The 17469-nt window shown below is 39.2% G+C and overlaps 1 protein-coding gene across 1 annotated transcript in view; it reads left to right on the plus strand.

The window, feature by feature from the left end:
* Nucleotides 1-16548, plus strand: part of LOC106882178 (low-density lipoprotein receptor-related protein 2-like) — a 228340-nt gene extending 211792 nt beyond the window's left edge. The window contains exons 70-82 of the mRNA XM_089356330.1: nt 582-707; nt 3567-3707; nt 4108-4239; nt 5127-5403; nt 6797-6925; nt 8055-8278; nt 8946-9119; nt 9545-9670; nt 10691-10789; nt 11744-11809; nt 12994-13081; nt 14410-14542; nt 15784-16548. Of these exons, the coding sequence (XP_089212456.1) occupies nt 582-707; nt 3567-3707; nt 4108-4239; nt 5127-5403; nt 6797-6925; nt 8055-8278; nt 8946-9119; nt 9545-9670; nt 10691-10789; nt 11744-11809; nt 12994-13081; nt 14410-14542; nt 15784-16047 (1979 nt within the window). The 3' untranslated portion in view covers nt 16048-16548. The remainder of the gene's footprint in view (nt 1-581; nt 708-3566; nt 3708-4107; nt 4240-5126; nt 5404-6796; nt 6926-8054; nt 8279-8945; nt 9120-9544; nt 9671-10690; nt 10790-11743; nt 11810-12993; nt 13082-14409; nt 14543-15783) is intronic.
* The last annotated feature ends 921 nt before the right edge of the window (nt 16549-17469 follow it).

Consider the following 17469-nt stretch of genomic DNA (forward strand, 5'->3'; position numbering starts at 1 on the left):
GACGGTACACAATTCTTGTCTTCTCCCCACTCCCCACTGTCAAACTTCCCCAGCTTCCCCTCTTACCATTCCCTTATTCCCCTGCCCCATATCATTGCCCACACTCTCTCCTCTTCTCTTCTCCCTTCATTACACAAACCACTTTAAGCCCTCGGCAGCCTTGACCATTTATAAGACAGCATCACCAGTGCTGCTGCCACAGGGAAACAAGCACCCAGTTCACTCTGTAGAATGGTTGGTGGCAGGAAGGAAACAATGCCAAAAAGAAGGTATCGGTATAGGCACACGACTCTGTCAAATTGTTCGATTCATTTGAGTAGGGAACGTGTATGTTAAAGGATGATGATGATGGTGGTGATGATGATGATGATGACGTTGATGATGATGATGGTGGTGGTGGTGGTGAGAAGGAGGAAGAGGTGGAGTATGTGTGGGCAACTGAACAATGCAGCGTCTCCACTTTCAAATTTCACTGTGTTCCATATTAAAACCCATTTGTTAATTGAGCCACCAAGACTTCCAATAAATGCAAAATTGCAGTGATTTTTTTCATTAAAAAATCATTGATCTGTTTTCCTTAGGTCAACCGAAGGAAGAAATATGTGAACAAGATCAGTTCAAGTGTACAAGTAAAGAGTGCATTGATGCATTCAAAGTGTGCAATGAAATAGCTGACTGCGCAGATAAATCTGACGAAATAGGATGCAGTAAGTATCGGTTTATTTTTCAACAAGCAACTCTCAACAAGATTCAACAGTTTTTTTTTATTTAAAACTACTGTTGCTAATAGCGATTTCTCTCTCTCTCTCTCTTTCTCTCCCCCCTCTCTCTTTCTCCCCCTCTCTCTCTAACTGAGGGAGCTGTGTATCTCCCTTACAGAAAAACACCCCTTCTCTGTTCCTCTACTCATATCCTAACCTCACATCTGGCACAAAACCACATCCCCACCCAGTTGAGGTGTCTTATCCTGAAAATCACTTGGTGACCTCACTGCTACTGGCACCACATGATCAGCACCCAGTACACTCTGTAGATTGGTTGGCATTAGAAAGGGCATCCAATCGTAGAAACCAAGCCAAGAGCAGACAACAAAACACGATGCAATCCTCTAGCTTGCCAGCTGCCAACAAATTGTCAAACCCATGTTAGCACGGAAGGAATACATTAAATAATGATGACAACGATGATGATGATTGCAATCATGACTATGATGACAATGATGATGATGATGATGATTATATATATATTTTTCTATCTGTCTGTCTGTCTGTCTGTCTGTCTCTCTGTCTCTGTCTGTCTCTGTCTCTGTCTGTCTGTCTCTCTCTCTCTCTCTCTCTCTCTCTCTCTCTCTCTATATATATATATATATATATATATATATATATATATATATAGAGAGAGAGAGAGAGAGAGAGAGAGACACACACAGACAGACAGACAGATAGAAAAATTATGAGTTAGAGGTTACTTGATGGACTTTTTTCCTGTTTATATTCCTCTGATGAACTCTAAATCATTCTGACGATGTTTGTTACAAGTAACGAGAAAAATGCAAATTTACTCCAAAAATAACAAACTGAAACAGCTGTAAATGTCTTTTAATTACAAATTAACTATGACCTTTTCATAACAATGATCAACTTCTAATTGTTAATTGTTGCTCCGTTTCTTTTCTTATCTATCTTTATATATATATATATATATTTGTAAACATAATGCAATAAAATTTTCCCTTCATGAATTATTGCGTTTCAAAATCCAACTGTACTCAGAACATCCACTGCAGAGGATGCAAAGTATCACAAAAGTGAAACATACGTAGGGAACAAATGGTATGTCCTGCATCTTGCATTTATCAGACTTTCTCCCATATATATATATATATATATATATATATATCATAAGTGCATATACACTCACATAGATATACGTATATACATATGATGAATGAACAAAAACAAGAAAAAGCACAAGAGGTACAAGTTTTTACAAAGGTGTTATTAGTTTCATGCTTGAAAAAAAAAAAGAAAAGGGTCTTTGACGTTTTGGACATGTAGTGCTTCATCAGAGAAAAAGAAGAAAGAGGGAAGAGAAGAGTGGTGGAAAGGAAGGCAGAAAAACAAAGTTAGGGATGATTTTCTTAAGTGGGGAGGAGGTGGGGGTGTTGTGTGCATATAAAGGAGAGTATCTGTGAAGGGAAATAGGGATGGTGGTGTTTGATTGATTTGAGGTGCACACAGCTGGCTGGGGTTTGGTTCATTGAGATGTGAACGTGGAAAAGGAGAGGCGGAGATGTGGAAGCAGAAGAAAAGGTGGGAAACAGGGGAGAAATAAGATGAAAAGTTTATAGAAGTTACAGGTAGAGGAAAGGTGAGAAAGTGAATAAAGGTGGCAAAAATAGGTAAGAAAAACAAAACGGTTGAGCCTGAAAGAGAAGGTTATAAGGTGGAGAGAAGGAGAAGAGAATGGTCGAGAAGTTTATAGGAAGAATGAGATTATTGAAAAAGGAAGAATTGCAAAAGAGAGAAATACTTATGAAAAGGATGTAAAGAAAGGAATGTGAAAATAAAGTATTTTAACTCAAAACCAGGAGATGGACCTTTTAGACTGTGGCCATGCTGGGGCATAACCTTGAAGAAGAATTTTTAGTCAAAAGAATTGACCCATGTACTAATTTTTCTTTTTTTTTTAATCCAGGTGCTTAATCTCTTAGTCTCTTTTTCCAAACTGCTAAGTTACGAGGATATAAATAACCCAACAAAGGTGGTGGGGATATTCAAAGACACACACACACACACACACACACACAGATATATATGCCACAAGCTTCTTTCTGTTTCCATTTACCAAATTCACTCAGAAGGCTTTGGTCACCCTGAGGCTATGATAGAAGACACTTGTTGAAGGTGCCATGCAGTGGGACTGAACCCAGAACCATGTGGCTGGGAAGCAAGCTTCTTACCACACAGTCACAGCTGCATACAGAGAAAATATTTTTTCTTTTTCTTTTGAGAGTCAATAAAATGGATCAGGAAGGATTATGTTGAAGACAGAGAAGACTGGATTAGAAGGATTATAAAATAATCCTTTCTGCTAAAGGCACAAGGCCTGAAATTTGATGGGAAGGGGATAATCAATTACATTGACCCCAAAAGAATGAAAGGCAAAGTCAACTTTGGCAGAATTTGAACTCAGAACGTAGCGACAGGCAAACTACCACTAAGCATTTCGTCCAGCGTGTTAATGATTCTGTCAGTTCGTCACCTTTGGAGAATTATTAAATAATAAATTAGAAAAATTACTATTTTTAAATCTCACAACGAGAGATATTCAGCAACAGTTCTTTGTAGTAAAGATTGTTATCGAACATCACATGGCAGTCCTGGATAGAGATCATGTCATATAGCCAGCTGGATACGATGTTGCTGTAATTAGTCCTAAACCAGGACTGCCATGTTATGGTGGCAAACAATCTTTACTATATTAAATAATAATTATATAAAAAAACACCAGGTGGGATCTTGGAAAGCTTATTTATAACTTATATATTTTTTTATGTTCTCCAGTTAAACGTGCTGGTGCCGTCAACTGCAGCATTGATAATGGAGGGTGCCCCCACAATTGCACAGATCTCGAAGGAGGTGGTATGATATGTTCCTGTCGAAGGGGTTTCAAAATGAAAGATGAAAAGACAAAGGAATGCGTGGGTATGTAGAATAATACACCTTCTTCGTCGTTATCTCACCTGTCTTTGTATTTTTGTATTATATTCTTTGAACAATTTTGAACCAAATGTAGAAAGAAATTGTCTGTTTGCTAAATTCTTAGAGATGTTGTAGTTATAATGGCAATTCAAAGAGATCTTCCATTGAAGTCGAGGGGCCAACAGAGACACCCAAAAGCATTTTATCCCACCTTATGATGGTGTTGATGATGATGACAACGATGACAGAAACGGCTATGAGGATGATGATGGTGATGATGATGCAGAGAAGGATGATTGTCAAGGTCTTTTACTTTCTGCCACTTTCTGCAGACATAGAATAGAATCAAGATGGTAGAAAGGCAATGTAAGGCATTGATTTTCAATTGAAATTCTCTTTGCAGATATTAATGAGTGTGAACTTTCGAATAACAAATGTCCTCAGCTCTGCGACAACATAAAAGGTTCCTACAAATGCCTGTGCCATGAAGGCTTCCAAGACCCTTTATTACCCACTCCCAAATGTAAATATACAAGTAAGTAGATTAACATATCTGTGTGTGTGTGTGTGTGTGTGTGTGTGTGTGTGCGTGTGCGTGTGCGTGTGTGTGCATATGTGTGTGTGTGTGTATGTCTGTGTGCATATGTGAGTGTACATGTGCATATGTGTGTGTGTGTGTGTCTCCTTGCATGAGTGTTGTCAGCAAGTGCCTCCACCATGTAAGCGGTGTGGAGGTATGATTATGAGATTGTGGTTTCATGATCATAAGAATGTGGTTTCAATTCCTGGACTGGGCAACGCATTGTTTTCTCGAGCAAGACACTTCATTTCATGTTGCCCCAGTCCACTCAGCCAGCAAAAGTGAGTTATCCTGCAACAGACCAGTGTCCCATCCAGGGGAGAAGTATACACGCCACAGGAACTGGGAAACTGACCCTTATGAGTGTATCTGACTCAGCAAGGACCTTTATCCTGTCTATCCCATCCACATGGTGACCTTTACATCCAGTTTTCTGCAAGTACATGTCTGGTCATGAGGAAATATTATTTTACTTAGAAACAGGTGAGGGTTGGCAACAGGAAGGACATCCAGCCATAGAAAATTCACCTCAACAAATTCCTATCCAACCCATGCCAACATGGAAAAGTGGAGATTAACCCTTTAGCATTCAGATTAATCTGTCAAATATAATACTTATTTATTCACATTGTTTTGAATTAATACTGCTTTATCTCAGAGCTTTGAGATTCTGAGGATATAATTGTTTATTTTCAGAATGACATTGTAGGGCAGGTGTGAGAGGCTGGATTTGGTCAATTTGATTATAAAACAGGTAGAATATTTGGGCTGGATCTGGCCGGTTTAAATGCTAAAGGGTTAAAAAAATAATGATGATGGTTGTTTTTGTTGTTCTTTTGCAGAGGAAGGCAAAGTAAGCATCTTCATGTCTGTGGGTAGCGGCATCCGAAGATTTGACCCCATAATCAAAGAATACATGAGCACCTTACTCTCCATACAAAGATCCCAGGGTTTAGCAGTCGACGTTGAACGGTCAACCCTTTACTGGACAGATATGATCAGCAAAACAGTGATGCGTTCTTATATTTCTAAAAAATCTGATAATGTTGGAGTCCCACAAGATCTGAAACTCAATAATCTAGAGGAACCAAATGGCATTTCCATCGACTGGATATCAGGGTAAATAACATTATATCCAACAGCAAAATATTCTTTTCTTATTTATTTCATTATTTCTGTAAAATTTGTTGTTCTGTTTACAAAATAACTTTGTGTGTGTGTGTGTTCGTGTGTGTGTGTGTTCGTGTGTGTGTGTGTGTTCGTGTGTGTGTGTGTGTGTGCGTGTGGCACCTTGAGCAAGTGTCTTCTACTTTAGGCCCAGGCTGACCAAAGCCTTGAAGTTAGTGAGTAGATTTGCTAAATGGAAACTGGAAAACTATATATATGTATAAGTGCATATGTGTTTGCCTGTGTGTGTACATATATGTGTCTATGTGTGTGTGTGTGTGTGTATTTAGATTTGTTCAAATATGTTTGTGACATATTTTAAATTCTAAAGGCAAATTTAGTGCAGTTTACCATTGGAGAAAAAAATTCTTGCTTATGGTAAATGGTGCAAAAACACCTTATCTGTTCAGTGTCTCCTCCAAATAAATTCCTAGATGCGTTTCTGGCACCTTAACCTTCCTCAGAAGGCAATACCAAAGAGAGGTAACCCTGGGCAGATTAGAAAGCCATAGCTTTATCTTAGAACAGCCAAGCACCAAGGTCAGAGCAGATACAAAAGTAGCAACACTAAGCAGTGATTAGAAATAAACAAACTTCAGATTTGTTCGAAAATATATTTCTGACACATTTTAATGTCTAAAGGCAATTTCACTGCAGTTTACCAAGGAGAAGAATTCTTAGGCATAAGAGGAACCAGATGTGGTGTGCAAGAGAGTTGACTGTGCTGGTATGTGATACATATGGACGAGGACAGCTGTGTTAAAAAGTGTTGTTCTCTAACTGTAGAGAGAACTTGTGGTAGAGGTAGACCCAGGAAGGCATGGGACAAGGTGGTGATGCATGTTCTTTGAACTTTGAACCTCACAGCGGCAATGACTAGTGACCGACCCGGCAAGCCAAGTGCACTCGTGCTGGTGGCATGTAATAAAAAAAATCAACCTTTGAATGTTGGGCCTCATGGAGGCAAAGTGGCTGAGTGCCTTACGAGTGTTGGGCCTCATGGAGGTACAGTGGCTGAGTTCCTTTGGAGTGGGCCTCACAGAGGGGAGGTAGCTGAGTTTCTCTCGAGCAGTGGGCCTCATGGGAACAAAGCGGCCAAGCTCCTTCCAAGTGTCTATCAACAAAATTCCATTCTCAAAGCAGCAGTCCCTCTGATGCTATGAAAGTGGAATAGAAGCCAGAAATACATACAAAAACAATCTTCTTAACTAAATGGTCACATCTTATTTTCATTTGATAAGCAGGTACCATTTATTCTTTTCATTGGTTTTAATCATTCTTGATAAATTCTCAATAACTTCGGCAGCAATAATGTTAATTTTGTATTTTCCTCTTTTTATAACAGGAATGTTTACTGGACTGACTCCAAAAAGAAAAGCATATCTGTGGCAGCTAAAGATGGAAGATACAGATACACTTTAATCAAAACGGAACTTCGTAGTCCTTATGCTATTGTCGTTAACTCACAGACAGGGTGGGCATTTTCATTCAAGAGACTCATTATCGATCACTCATTATATTCTTCAGATATTTTCAGTTGCCCTGTTTCGAAGCCATAATGAAACACCAACCTCAAAGACAACACTAATTTTGACTTGAATATTTCCAAATATAAAGATTTGTTTTGTTTTTAATATATCAATGCTTCCACATCCTTTAATCAGATTGTTTTGTCATCGGCTTAGTGACATAGAAATCATGTTGATCAGTTATAGCAAACATAATTTTCTTTTGCTTTTACAGATTGTCACTGGTGGGGGTTGGTTGCGACCCTAATGTCGCCATTGGGGGTTGGGTTGTAATTATTGAGTTTGTGAACAAACATATATTTCATTGGTTGTGTGAATAATTGAAGCAGAATCCATGAACATTTGACTGAACATTTGACTGTTGTGTTCTTGACCAAAACATTTCATCTCACGTCACTCTGCAATCACTTCAATGTCTGACATTGTACACCTGTACAAGCACACTTGTACACCTGTATAAGCACACTTGTACAACTGTACAAGCACACTTGTACACCTGTACAAGCACACTTGTACACTTGTATAGGCACACTTGTACACTTGTATAGGCACACTTGTACACCTGTACAAGCAATGTTGATTCAATGGAGGGAGTGAGCTAATGTACAGCACATATGTTTGATCACTATAAACAAATCACCTGCCAATTTCCCCTGTGCCTCTATCCAGGTGTATTTAAGGGGTGTGAATCAGTTTGCTTTGTACTTTCTTGGAAGCCCCCAGCATTTCTAGGATTTTCTGTTGTAACCCAATGCAAGGAGGACAATAGGTACAAACAAAAATTCCTCCCTTGAATTTAATAGATGCATATTTTTCATTGGTTCTCCACCAATGCTCCTATTTTCCGTAATATCTGACGAAACATTCATATCCACTGATCAGTCGATCTCTTCATCATGGCATCATTTTTGCTTCCCGTGCATTAGAATAATATCTGACCCTTTATGGTTACACCAGGTGGCTGTTTTTATTCAAATGCTCCACCAGTATTCTTTATTTCCATGCATGTGTGTATGCTTCTTTCTCTCTCTCATCATCATAAATCTTATACTTGTTTCCCATGCACTTTTTCAGCTGGATGTACTGGACAGATATAAACAGTTACAACCCCAAAATAGAAAGGTCTTGGATGACTGGTGAGAGAAGACAAGTTTTAGTTAACAAAGAACTGGCACGACCAAGTGGAATTGCCATCGATTACTTCATGAACAATCGTGTGTTCTGGTCTGATTCCAAATTCAACAGAATCCTATCAATGAAGCCGGATGGCACCGACCAAGTGGTTGTTATTGGAAATGGTATCAGATTTATTTATTTTTGCTTATGAAAAGGCAAGGGATAGGGGCAGTACCCAAGGTCTTTTTACAGGGCTTCCAAATGTTTTCTTCTTAATCTGGTCTCAATGTTCACAACAGTGGATTCTGCTAAAAGTATTCAAGGGACAGTTGGCATGTTAAATGGGAGCAATGGCTTATATCTACCCCCTTTAAGTACAGGTTCAAATAAAATCCATCCACCCAACTGGGTCCTGCACAGTTTTTGTGAAGTCTAATTTCATTCAGAGTTCTTCAATTGACCTGATACTATTGTCATGATGGCTGCTTGTTGGAACTGGAGAGTGTTGTATTGTTGAAGACCATCGTTGTGTGGTCAAGCTGGATGCATGCGTTATAAATGAAACAAACTCATGAATGTTTAACGTATTTATTGATAGAAATGATTTACTGTGTTGACGATCTAGAAAAGGAAAACGCAGATGATATAACTGCCAGCTGGGAGGAGAGGACCATGCTGTGTCTTGTTAAAGGCTAGCTGTAGTAGATTGTGTGTGATTGTCTGAAGCTGTCTCTTGCTGTTTTTTAATTGTTTGCTTATTTAAAATTATATATATATATATATATATATATATATATATATATGTATGTATGTATGTATGTATATGTATATTGTAATGTGTCATTTCAGCAATAAACCCAGTGAGTATTGACCTGTATGAAAGTGAAATATACTGGGTGTCCCAAAATGAAGGCAAACTGATGCAAATGGATAAATTTGGACGAGGTATAAATATTACTCTAAGAGACCAACTGTTTTCTCCAAGCAGTGTGATTGCATTCCAACCATACAAGTATCCAAAAAGTAAGTGATCTGTCTTTCTATCTTATTCCATCTCTCTCTCTCTCTATCTCTCTCTCCCTCTCTCCCTCCTTCCTTCCCTCCTTCCCCTTTCTCTCCCTCCGCTTCTCTCTTCCTCTCTCTGAATTTCTCTCTTTCACTATGTATGCATAGTGGGTTTTTTTATTGATTTCCTGTCACCAAGCCTAACATGCACACTCATCTTGAACTCCTTATGCTGACTCTCTGTCTGTCTGTCTGTCTGTCTGTCTCTCTCTCTCTCTCTCTCTCTCTCTCTAACCCTTTCTGCTCTTCTTTCGCTACAATGTAATGTATGTCAGAAGAAATCGTTTAAACAACCATCAAACCAACCAACCAACATTTATATATATATATATCAGCTTCTTTTACATTCAGGCGTTTGTTTTTTTTTGTATTTGTTTGTGTAGCTACAAGTAAATGTGCTTCAGAAAAAACATGTAGCCATCTCTGCCTCCTGATTCCAAATGGTTATCGGTGTGCTTGTCCTGATGGTTCCAAGTTGATTGAAGGGTCCACTACATTATGTGATGCAGGTAAGAATAGCTTTTTTGTAATTAAACTAATTTTTAAAATTATAATTAATATTGAATAAATTGATATTAAATAATAATTAATATTTATAATAATTAATATTAAATGACTGCATAACCAGTGATATGGATTAATTGGAACCATATAGGAAAACATTTGTATTTAATATGACCCCTGAAATTAAACAGGTAAATTACTGGTAGTTATATAGGTGTAGAAGTAGCTGTATGGTAACAAGTTTACTCCCCAACCTCATGGTTCTGGGTTCAGTCCCACTGTGTGGCACTTTTGGAACACATCTTCTACTCTTCCCTCAGGTTGAGGGGATATAATTGTGAACAGCCAGCTAATAGAGTCTATAATTATATGCCCACTTCTAAATATGTGGATTGTGCTTAAGTTAGAAATTAATATCGTCATTTTTTTTTAAAGGCAACGAGATGGCAGAATCATTAGCATGCTGGGCATTAGCATGCTTTGTTGAATTTCGTCCGTTTTACATACTGAGTTCAAACTCTGCCAAGGTCAACTTTGACTTTCATCCCTTCCAGGGTCAATTAAATGAGTACCAGGCTCCATTGTCTGTTTTGGCAGAGTTTCCACAACTGGATGCCTTTCCTAACGCCAACCATTTTACAGAGTGTATTGGCTGCTTTTTACATGGCACCAGCACCAGTCCTTTTTAGGTGGCACCTGTGCTTTTTTATGTGGTGCCAGAACTGGTGCTTTTTTATGTGGCACCAGCACCTGTGCTTGTTATGTGGTACCAGCACCAACAGGGTTGCTAAGTAACTAGCAAGGCAGAAACCCCTTCAAGTGGGAGAGGAAGTAGGAGTGAGGCGTTTAGTGGCTTTGAACCAGTGGATGAGAGATTAGAGATATGGAGGAGGAGGAGGAGGGGTAGGTGTCCTGCAGTAAATAAATAAATGTCATATTAAATGTTCCTCAGCTGTTGATCTTTCTCATGACATCTCATGACATTGGCTTATCTTCTGCATTTCCTTTCTGACAACCCTCATTAGCATATGAAGTGCCTCGGAAATTGCCCATGTGTATTTGTTACCATGGTGGTTCTTGTATTCAAGGAAGCAACGGAACTTACATCTGCCACTGCAAGGAAGGTAAGAATTATCATTGGCAAAATACTTCATGTACACACACACACACACACACACACAAAACTCTCTCTCACACACACACACACACACACAAACACACAAATCACATACATACACTCACACACTGTCACACACATGTACACTAACAATTATACGTACCCACACACAATCACATAAACAAACACACAAAACATACATACAATTGCACACACACACACACACACACACACACACACACACACACACACACACACAAACTCATACATGCTGAATATTTCACTTGGTAAACCCAGTATCCAAGAACGCAGTTCCTAAAGCAGAACATGGCTAACTCGATATTCTCTCTGTGTGTGGTGCCACAGTTAGTGCATAAGGAATATTATTACATGAAATTCCAAGATGATGTACAATCACTAAAAGACGTACCATATTTGATTGCACAGGCACAGGTATGTCCGTATGGTTAAGAAGCTTGCTTCCTAACCACATGGTTTCAGGTTCAGTCCCACTGCATGGCAACTTGGGCAAATTTCTTTGTGGAATGGACAAAGATGGGTATCATTTCAATATTCCACAGATTGAACCTGCAACAGGATAGTCAATTACAAACAAAATAGTGTTGTCAAATGACTTCTATTCTTACCAACTGATGTTAAAACCAGAACAATCAAATCAATTAGACAAGTCAAATAAACTTTCTTTCATTTACATATTTTCCACATTATCTCAACAACCAGCTATAGTTATTTCAAATACACTTCTCTAAAACGACCAGGTTTCATTAGAAATTGAAAATTGATTCACTTTCGATTTGAACCCAAATTACAAAGTGTTGATTACGTGTGTGTGTGTGTGTGAACCCAATGCAGCTTGGAAGCTGGATGTTAGAAGACGATGATGATGATGATGGTATATATATATATTTCTTTTTCTTAATGAATATATTTTGTTTTCAAGGCTATTATGGTGTGGATTGTTCCCTTATGTCTGCCAGTGGCCTCTTGAGTGCCCTCAAATCTACCAGTAAGTATTTGCTATTATAATTCTTAACTAAGCTTCTTAATTAAATAAATGATGCAAGCATGATGCATGACATTGTGGCAAAGTGATTCACTTCACAGCCATGTGGTTTTGAGTTCAATCCCACTGCACAGCACACGCAAGCTGTAAAGGAAATTTAATAGATGGAAGTTATATTTTGCGTGCATGTGTGTAAATGAGCACAGGTGTGCATATATTTATAGACACGCACACTGCTTTCTATTGAGAAACTTGTTCCCAACCATTTGGCTTCAGGTTCAGTCCTACTGCATGGCACTTAGTTTTCTACTGTAGTTCTGGGCTGACCAAAGGCTTATGAGTGAATTTGGTTGAAAGAAGCCTACCCCATACATATATATAAATATATAAATTAATTAATTTGGGAAAACGAGTTTCCAAATCAATCAGGTACAGCCCTTCATCATTACATGCATCTGCATATCGTACCTTGGGGTCTTATTTATCATACATTTATATATTTATCTAGAAATATACAAAGTATCTAATAAAAGTCAATGATAATTCAGTTTTGGGGATTAATAGACATGCAGGTATTCTATTTCAGATAATACTCATTAGGTTATTTTTTTGTATTATTTGAAATAGAATACCAGTATATCTATTAATCCTCAAAACTGAATTACACACACACACACACACACACACACACACACACACACACACACACTCACACACACACACACACACACACACACACACACATATACACACACATGTATATGGACAACGGACATTAAATGATGATGATATATATATTTTTGTATATGTATGTATGCATCATCATCATCATTGTTTAATGTCCGTTTTCCATGCTGACATGGGTTGGACGGTTTGACTGAGGTCTGGGAAACCAGTGGCCACACCAGGCTTCAATCTGATCTGCCAATGTTTCTACAGCTGGATGCCCTTCCTAAGGCTAATCACCCCAAGAGTGTAGTGGGTGCTTTTTACGTGCCACTGGCATGGGAGCCAGTTAGGTGGACCTGGCATCAACCATGTTTGGATGGTGCTTTTTATGTGCCACTGGCACGGGAGACAGTCAAGGGGCACTGCCAGCATATCAAAAATTTTGCAAACCAAATACAAAGATGGAACTAATATTCAAAGTGTTTATTGCTTTCATTTTATTTTCTTTCTTTAAACAGAGGTCACAGCAATTACAGTTCCTATTGTTCTACTGCTGATCATGGGAGGCTTGACTCTAGCTGGTTATTTCCTCATTAAAAAACGCAGGTAAGAATATTTAACAAGACTCAACAAGAACTCAGAGTGTGTGGCATTTATTTATATTTTACTTTCACACAGTCATCTTTTCCTTCCCAAATCCACCCACCCATCTTCTCTTCCCACTGTTCTTGGGATGGTCTTAGAAGTAGACTCTTCAGACACCTCTTTTATAAGGTTAAGTTAAAGTTCCATTCTCGAGTCATGTCGACTCATAAGGGCCGGTGTCCTGGCTTCTATGACATATAAATATTCCCCACCTAGATGGGACACCAGTCTGTTGCAGGGCTATTCATTTTTGCCTGCTGCATGGACCGGAGCGATGTGAAATGAAGTGTTTTGCTCAAGAAGACAACACATCACCCAATCCAGGAATCAAAACCACAATCTTGAGTCCAACATCCCAAACCACTCATCCACATGCCTCCACACCTCCTCCATAGGGTACTTATCATTGATGAAGTAGCTTGTTCTCTGCAGATTAGTCATGTTTCTGCCTATAAAATCATCCACAATGAACTCGGCTTCCATAAAGTCTGTGCAAGATGGGTGCCGATAGAGCTTACTGCAGAGCACAAGTGCAAATGTCTCGAGGTCTGCCAATGTTTACTCGATCGCGACAACAATGGAGGCGACAAAGTTTTGAGCAGAATAGTCACAGGAGATGAAATGTAGGTCTATTATTCTGAGGCAGATTCAAAAAGACAGAGTATGGAGTGGAAACATCCTGGCTCACCACTTGCTCATGAGTGAACAGAAATCATACATAAATTGACTCTTTTTGGACACAAATGGAACTGGTCAAAATGAGATAACACCATCTAGCACAGAAGGGATTTTTTTTCACAACCCTGGCTGACCAAGATTGTATCCTTGCCTCCATCAGTAAAGAAGCTATGTGTCTCTGGTGTGTCACTGATATTGCTTAGAGCATAAGAGGCATGAAACCAATGGTGACTTTCTGACCAGCCATAAATAACGACTACATTAAATATTATTGCTCAAAAGGCTTTTTAGATTGTGTTTCTTATGGGCTTATGAACAACTGACCAGTTGTGTGTGTGTGTGTGTTTGTCCATATATGACAACCTTCTTTAAGTTTCCATCAAACAAATCCCCTCACAAGGCTTTGGTTGGCCTGGAACTTTAGCAGACGACACTTGACCAAGGTGCCATGCAATGGGACTGAACCCCAAACTATGTTGTTGGCTGGAAAATAATCTGAACCACGCTTCATTAAAATTGGTTGCTTGCTCGTTTGTTTTCCATTTGCCACATTTTTACTACTTTATTTAACTGAATTTAATTTTACTTTATTTTATTTCCAAACTGTGTAGGATATTTTCCTTGAGTTTGTTCTCTAGGGGTCAAGATGGGCCCCATGATCCTTCAGGAGTCGTAGCTTACCGTGACAATGGAAACATCCAAATTGATTCACCGAATTATGAAAATGCAGCAGAAATGGAGATTGTGAGTATTGAACTTTAAGTTGCTTCTTTGTTTCCTCTGTTCATAACGAAGGTACGTGGCCTAATTGCAAAGGTGTTGCACCTGGCCACGATACCTGGCTTTGATTCCTAGACCAGCAAAACATATCATTTCACGTTGCTGCCACTCAGCAACAAGCAGGTGTCCCATCCAGGGGCAACACTGTCAGTGAAGGCGCATGGTTTAGTGGTTAGTGTATTCAGCTCATAATCATAAGGTCCTGAGTTCATCTCATGCTGTGTCCTCCAGCAAGACACTTTACTTCACATTACTCCAGTCCATTCTGCTGGTAAAAATGAGTTGTACCTGTATTACAAAGGGCCAGCCTTGTTACATTCTGTGTCACACTGAATCTCCCTGACAACTATGTTAAGTGTATGTGTGTCTGTGGAGTGCTCAGCCGCTTGCACATTAATTTCACGAGCAGGCTGTTCCATTGATTGGATCAACTGAATCACTCATAAGTGATGAAGTGTCAGCTAACATTGTTGACTTGGTTACTTACATGATGCCAAAAAGTTGATCCACTTCTGTATGAACTGTCCAAGAAAGCTGTAGAAAATCACCTGACACAGAGGTCCTCTCTCGAGCTGATGTGCCAAGCATTTGCACACTGATGAGGAGTGTGCAAGTCCGGTGGGTGGGCCACCTTGTTTGAATGCCTGACACACGATTTCTCAAGGGATTGTTTTATAGCAAACTGCTGGAATGCAAACACATGTATGGTGGACAGAAAAAGCATTTCAAGAATTGACTCAAAGCCTCACTGAAGAGCTTTGAGATCAACTCTGACCCCTGGGGAACAAAGCACAAGACCTGCCTGGTGTAGTGGCACCAGCAGAGGTAGTACCTCTTACAATCAGAACAGGATTGTAAGGGCACAAAGAAAACGTGAACTGCTCAAGTCCAGTGCCAACTCCTTGCCTTCAGTCTCAGCAGACCCATCAGAGCCCAAGCTGCAGCAGAACCTTCTGAGAATGCATTGGACTGGTCAGCCACAGCCAGACACAGACCATGTCCGGTTTTTTTTTCTCCCATGTAATGTCCTTGGTCAACAAGATCAACAAGGACAAATAAACTAATCATAATACATATATGTGAGAGGCTTCCATGCAGTTTCTGTCTACACACACGAAATGCAGTATCTAAAAGTCTGTTTGATTATATTTCTTTCCATACTGTACAAATCTTTTACACAAAAGTTATTTTCTCTCTCATTGCAGGCCTCAATTGAAAATGAATACAGTTTACCAGATCCTACGACACCAACAAATTTCAGTAACCCAATGTTTGGAATGGATACACCAGCAAAAGAACTGAAACCATCAAAGACAGATGAGAAGCCACCTGGAAGTCCTAAAGATAAGAAAGAAGCGAAAGCTAAAAAGGAAAACCTTTACGTGACTCTAATGACATCGAAGGCTCTTGATCCTGCGGAGGATACGGAGAGAGATACGGCAGATTTAGTAACAAGAGGGGAACACTGAGTAATAAAGACAAGCTAAAGACATTGAGCCATAGACATCTACCTCTCTCGATGTGGAAGAGCAAACTCCCCTGAAACCCTTTTTACATTCCAGCAACACAAAGAACGCTAAATTTCCATTGGACAATTTTGGAAACATTTAAAATATTCAAAAAGCTATGATTCTTGCAAAACTCAGAGAAAAAAAAAAACAACAGTCATTTTTTTTCTGGTGGGGAGAGTATAGGGGACTACTCAGCAACCTTGGACCTTTTTCTCTTTAGTATATGGCTCCTCCAGCCCCTCCCTCCCATTCACTGCCTCCCCCATCCCCCACCTACTAGAAAAAAAAGGGAATATAATATCAGTTTTCATGAGCTGAAAAGTATAAAGGCAAAAGAAGAAGAAGAAGAAGAAGAAGAAGGAAGAAACCGAATTTAATGGAACTTTGTTATGTCTCGTTGTGTCCCAACACTCTTTTCTCAAATGTTTTGGAAGAAAATAAAAAAAAATGTAAACCTTTGTTAATGATCTTATTGATTTGCAGTTCAATAATGTAATGAAGCTGGTGGAGGGAGGGGCAAAGCAAGGGATGGGGGGAGGAAGGATCTGTTCTGGGCAACACTTTTGGGTCTGTTCTGTAAATGTTTATAGGTTGGGGGGCTCAAATTCAATGGCTGCCCCAGCAGCACATGCTCTTAGCTGTGTCATTGGTTCTACAGCTCTCTGTTACTGTTGTTTAGCCCAGGGTCAGCACTGGTCAAGGAAATCTACAATCTAAAGCATCCAGGTAATGACCAAATGACCATTAGCGACACCTTTTTTTTACATGAGTGACACAGTGTATCTAGGTATACACTATCCACTGTGTGCCTTCTATTGTGAGACAACGGAGTACAATGGTATTACATGAGGAGAACCCAGCCAAAATTTGCAACAATAAAGGGCTCCCTGTACAAGATTCATTGATGGTTGGTGTTAATATTTAGCGTGGGTTTAGCCCCTGTCCAGCAGAACCCATACACAAAAGTACCCCTGCCAGCAGTGATGTAGCTACAGTGTGTGCCTCCCAGGGGCAGTGCTTGAGCCCTTACAAAAGATACAGCATATTGCACAATAGTCTAGTCTCTCATACATACATACTTATATATATATATATATATATATATATATATATATATATATATATATATATATATATATATATATCCTTGTGGTTTAGTGGCATGGAGCAAAGCAGGTCTTGCTGTCCACTCAAGAAAATACATCGTAAATGAGCCGCAAGCACTCAAGCAAACTGAGCCCTCAACTTGTTCCATTTGCCAGTTCATCGTAAGGGTGTTGCTTAACCATGAAGCCACTATCTATATATACGTCTATATAGATAGACGTATGTATATATGTCTATCTATATACGTTAGAACACTTGTATATAGATAGACAT

Source organism: Octopus bimaculoides, chromosome 8, assembly GCF_046866305.1.
Source record: "Octopus bimaculoides isolate indiv1 chromosome 8, ASM4686630v1, whole genome shotgun sequence".
In the NCBI taxonomy this organism is placed as follows: domain Eukaryota; kingdom Metazoa; phylum Mollusca; class Cephalopoda; order Octopoda; family Octopodidae; genus Octopus; species Octopus bimaculoides.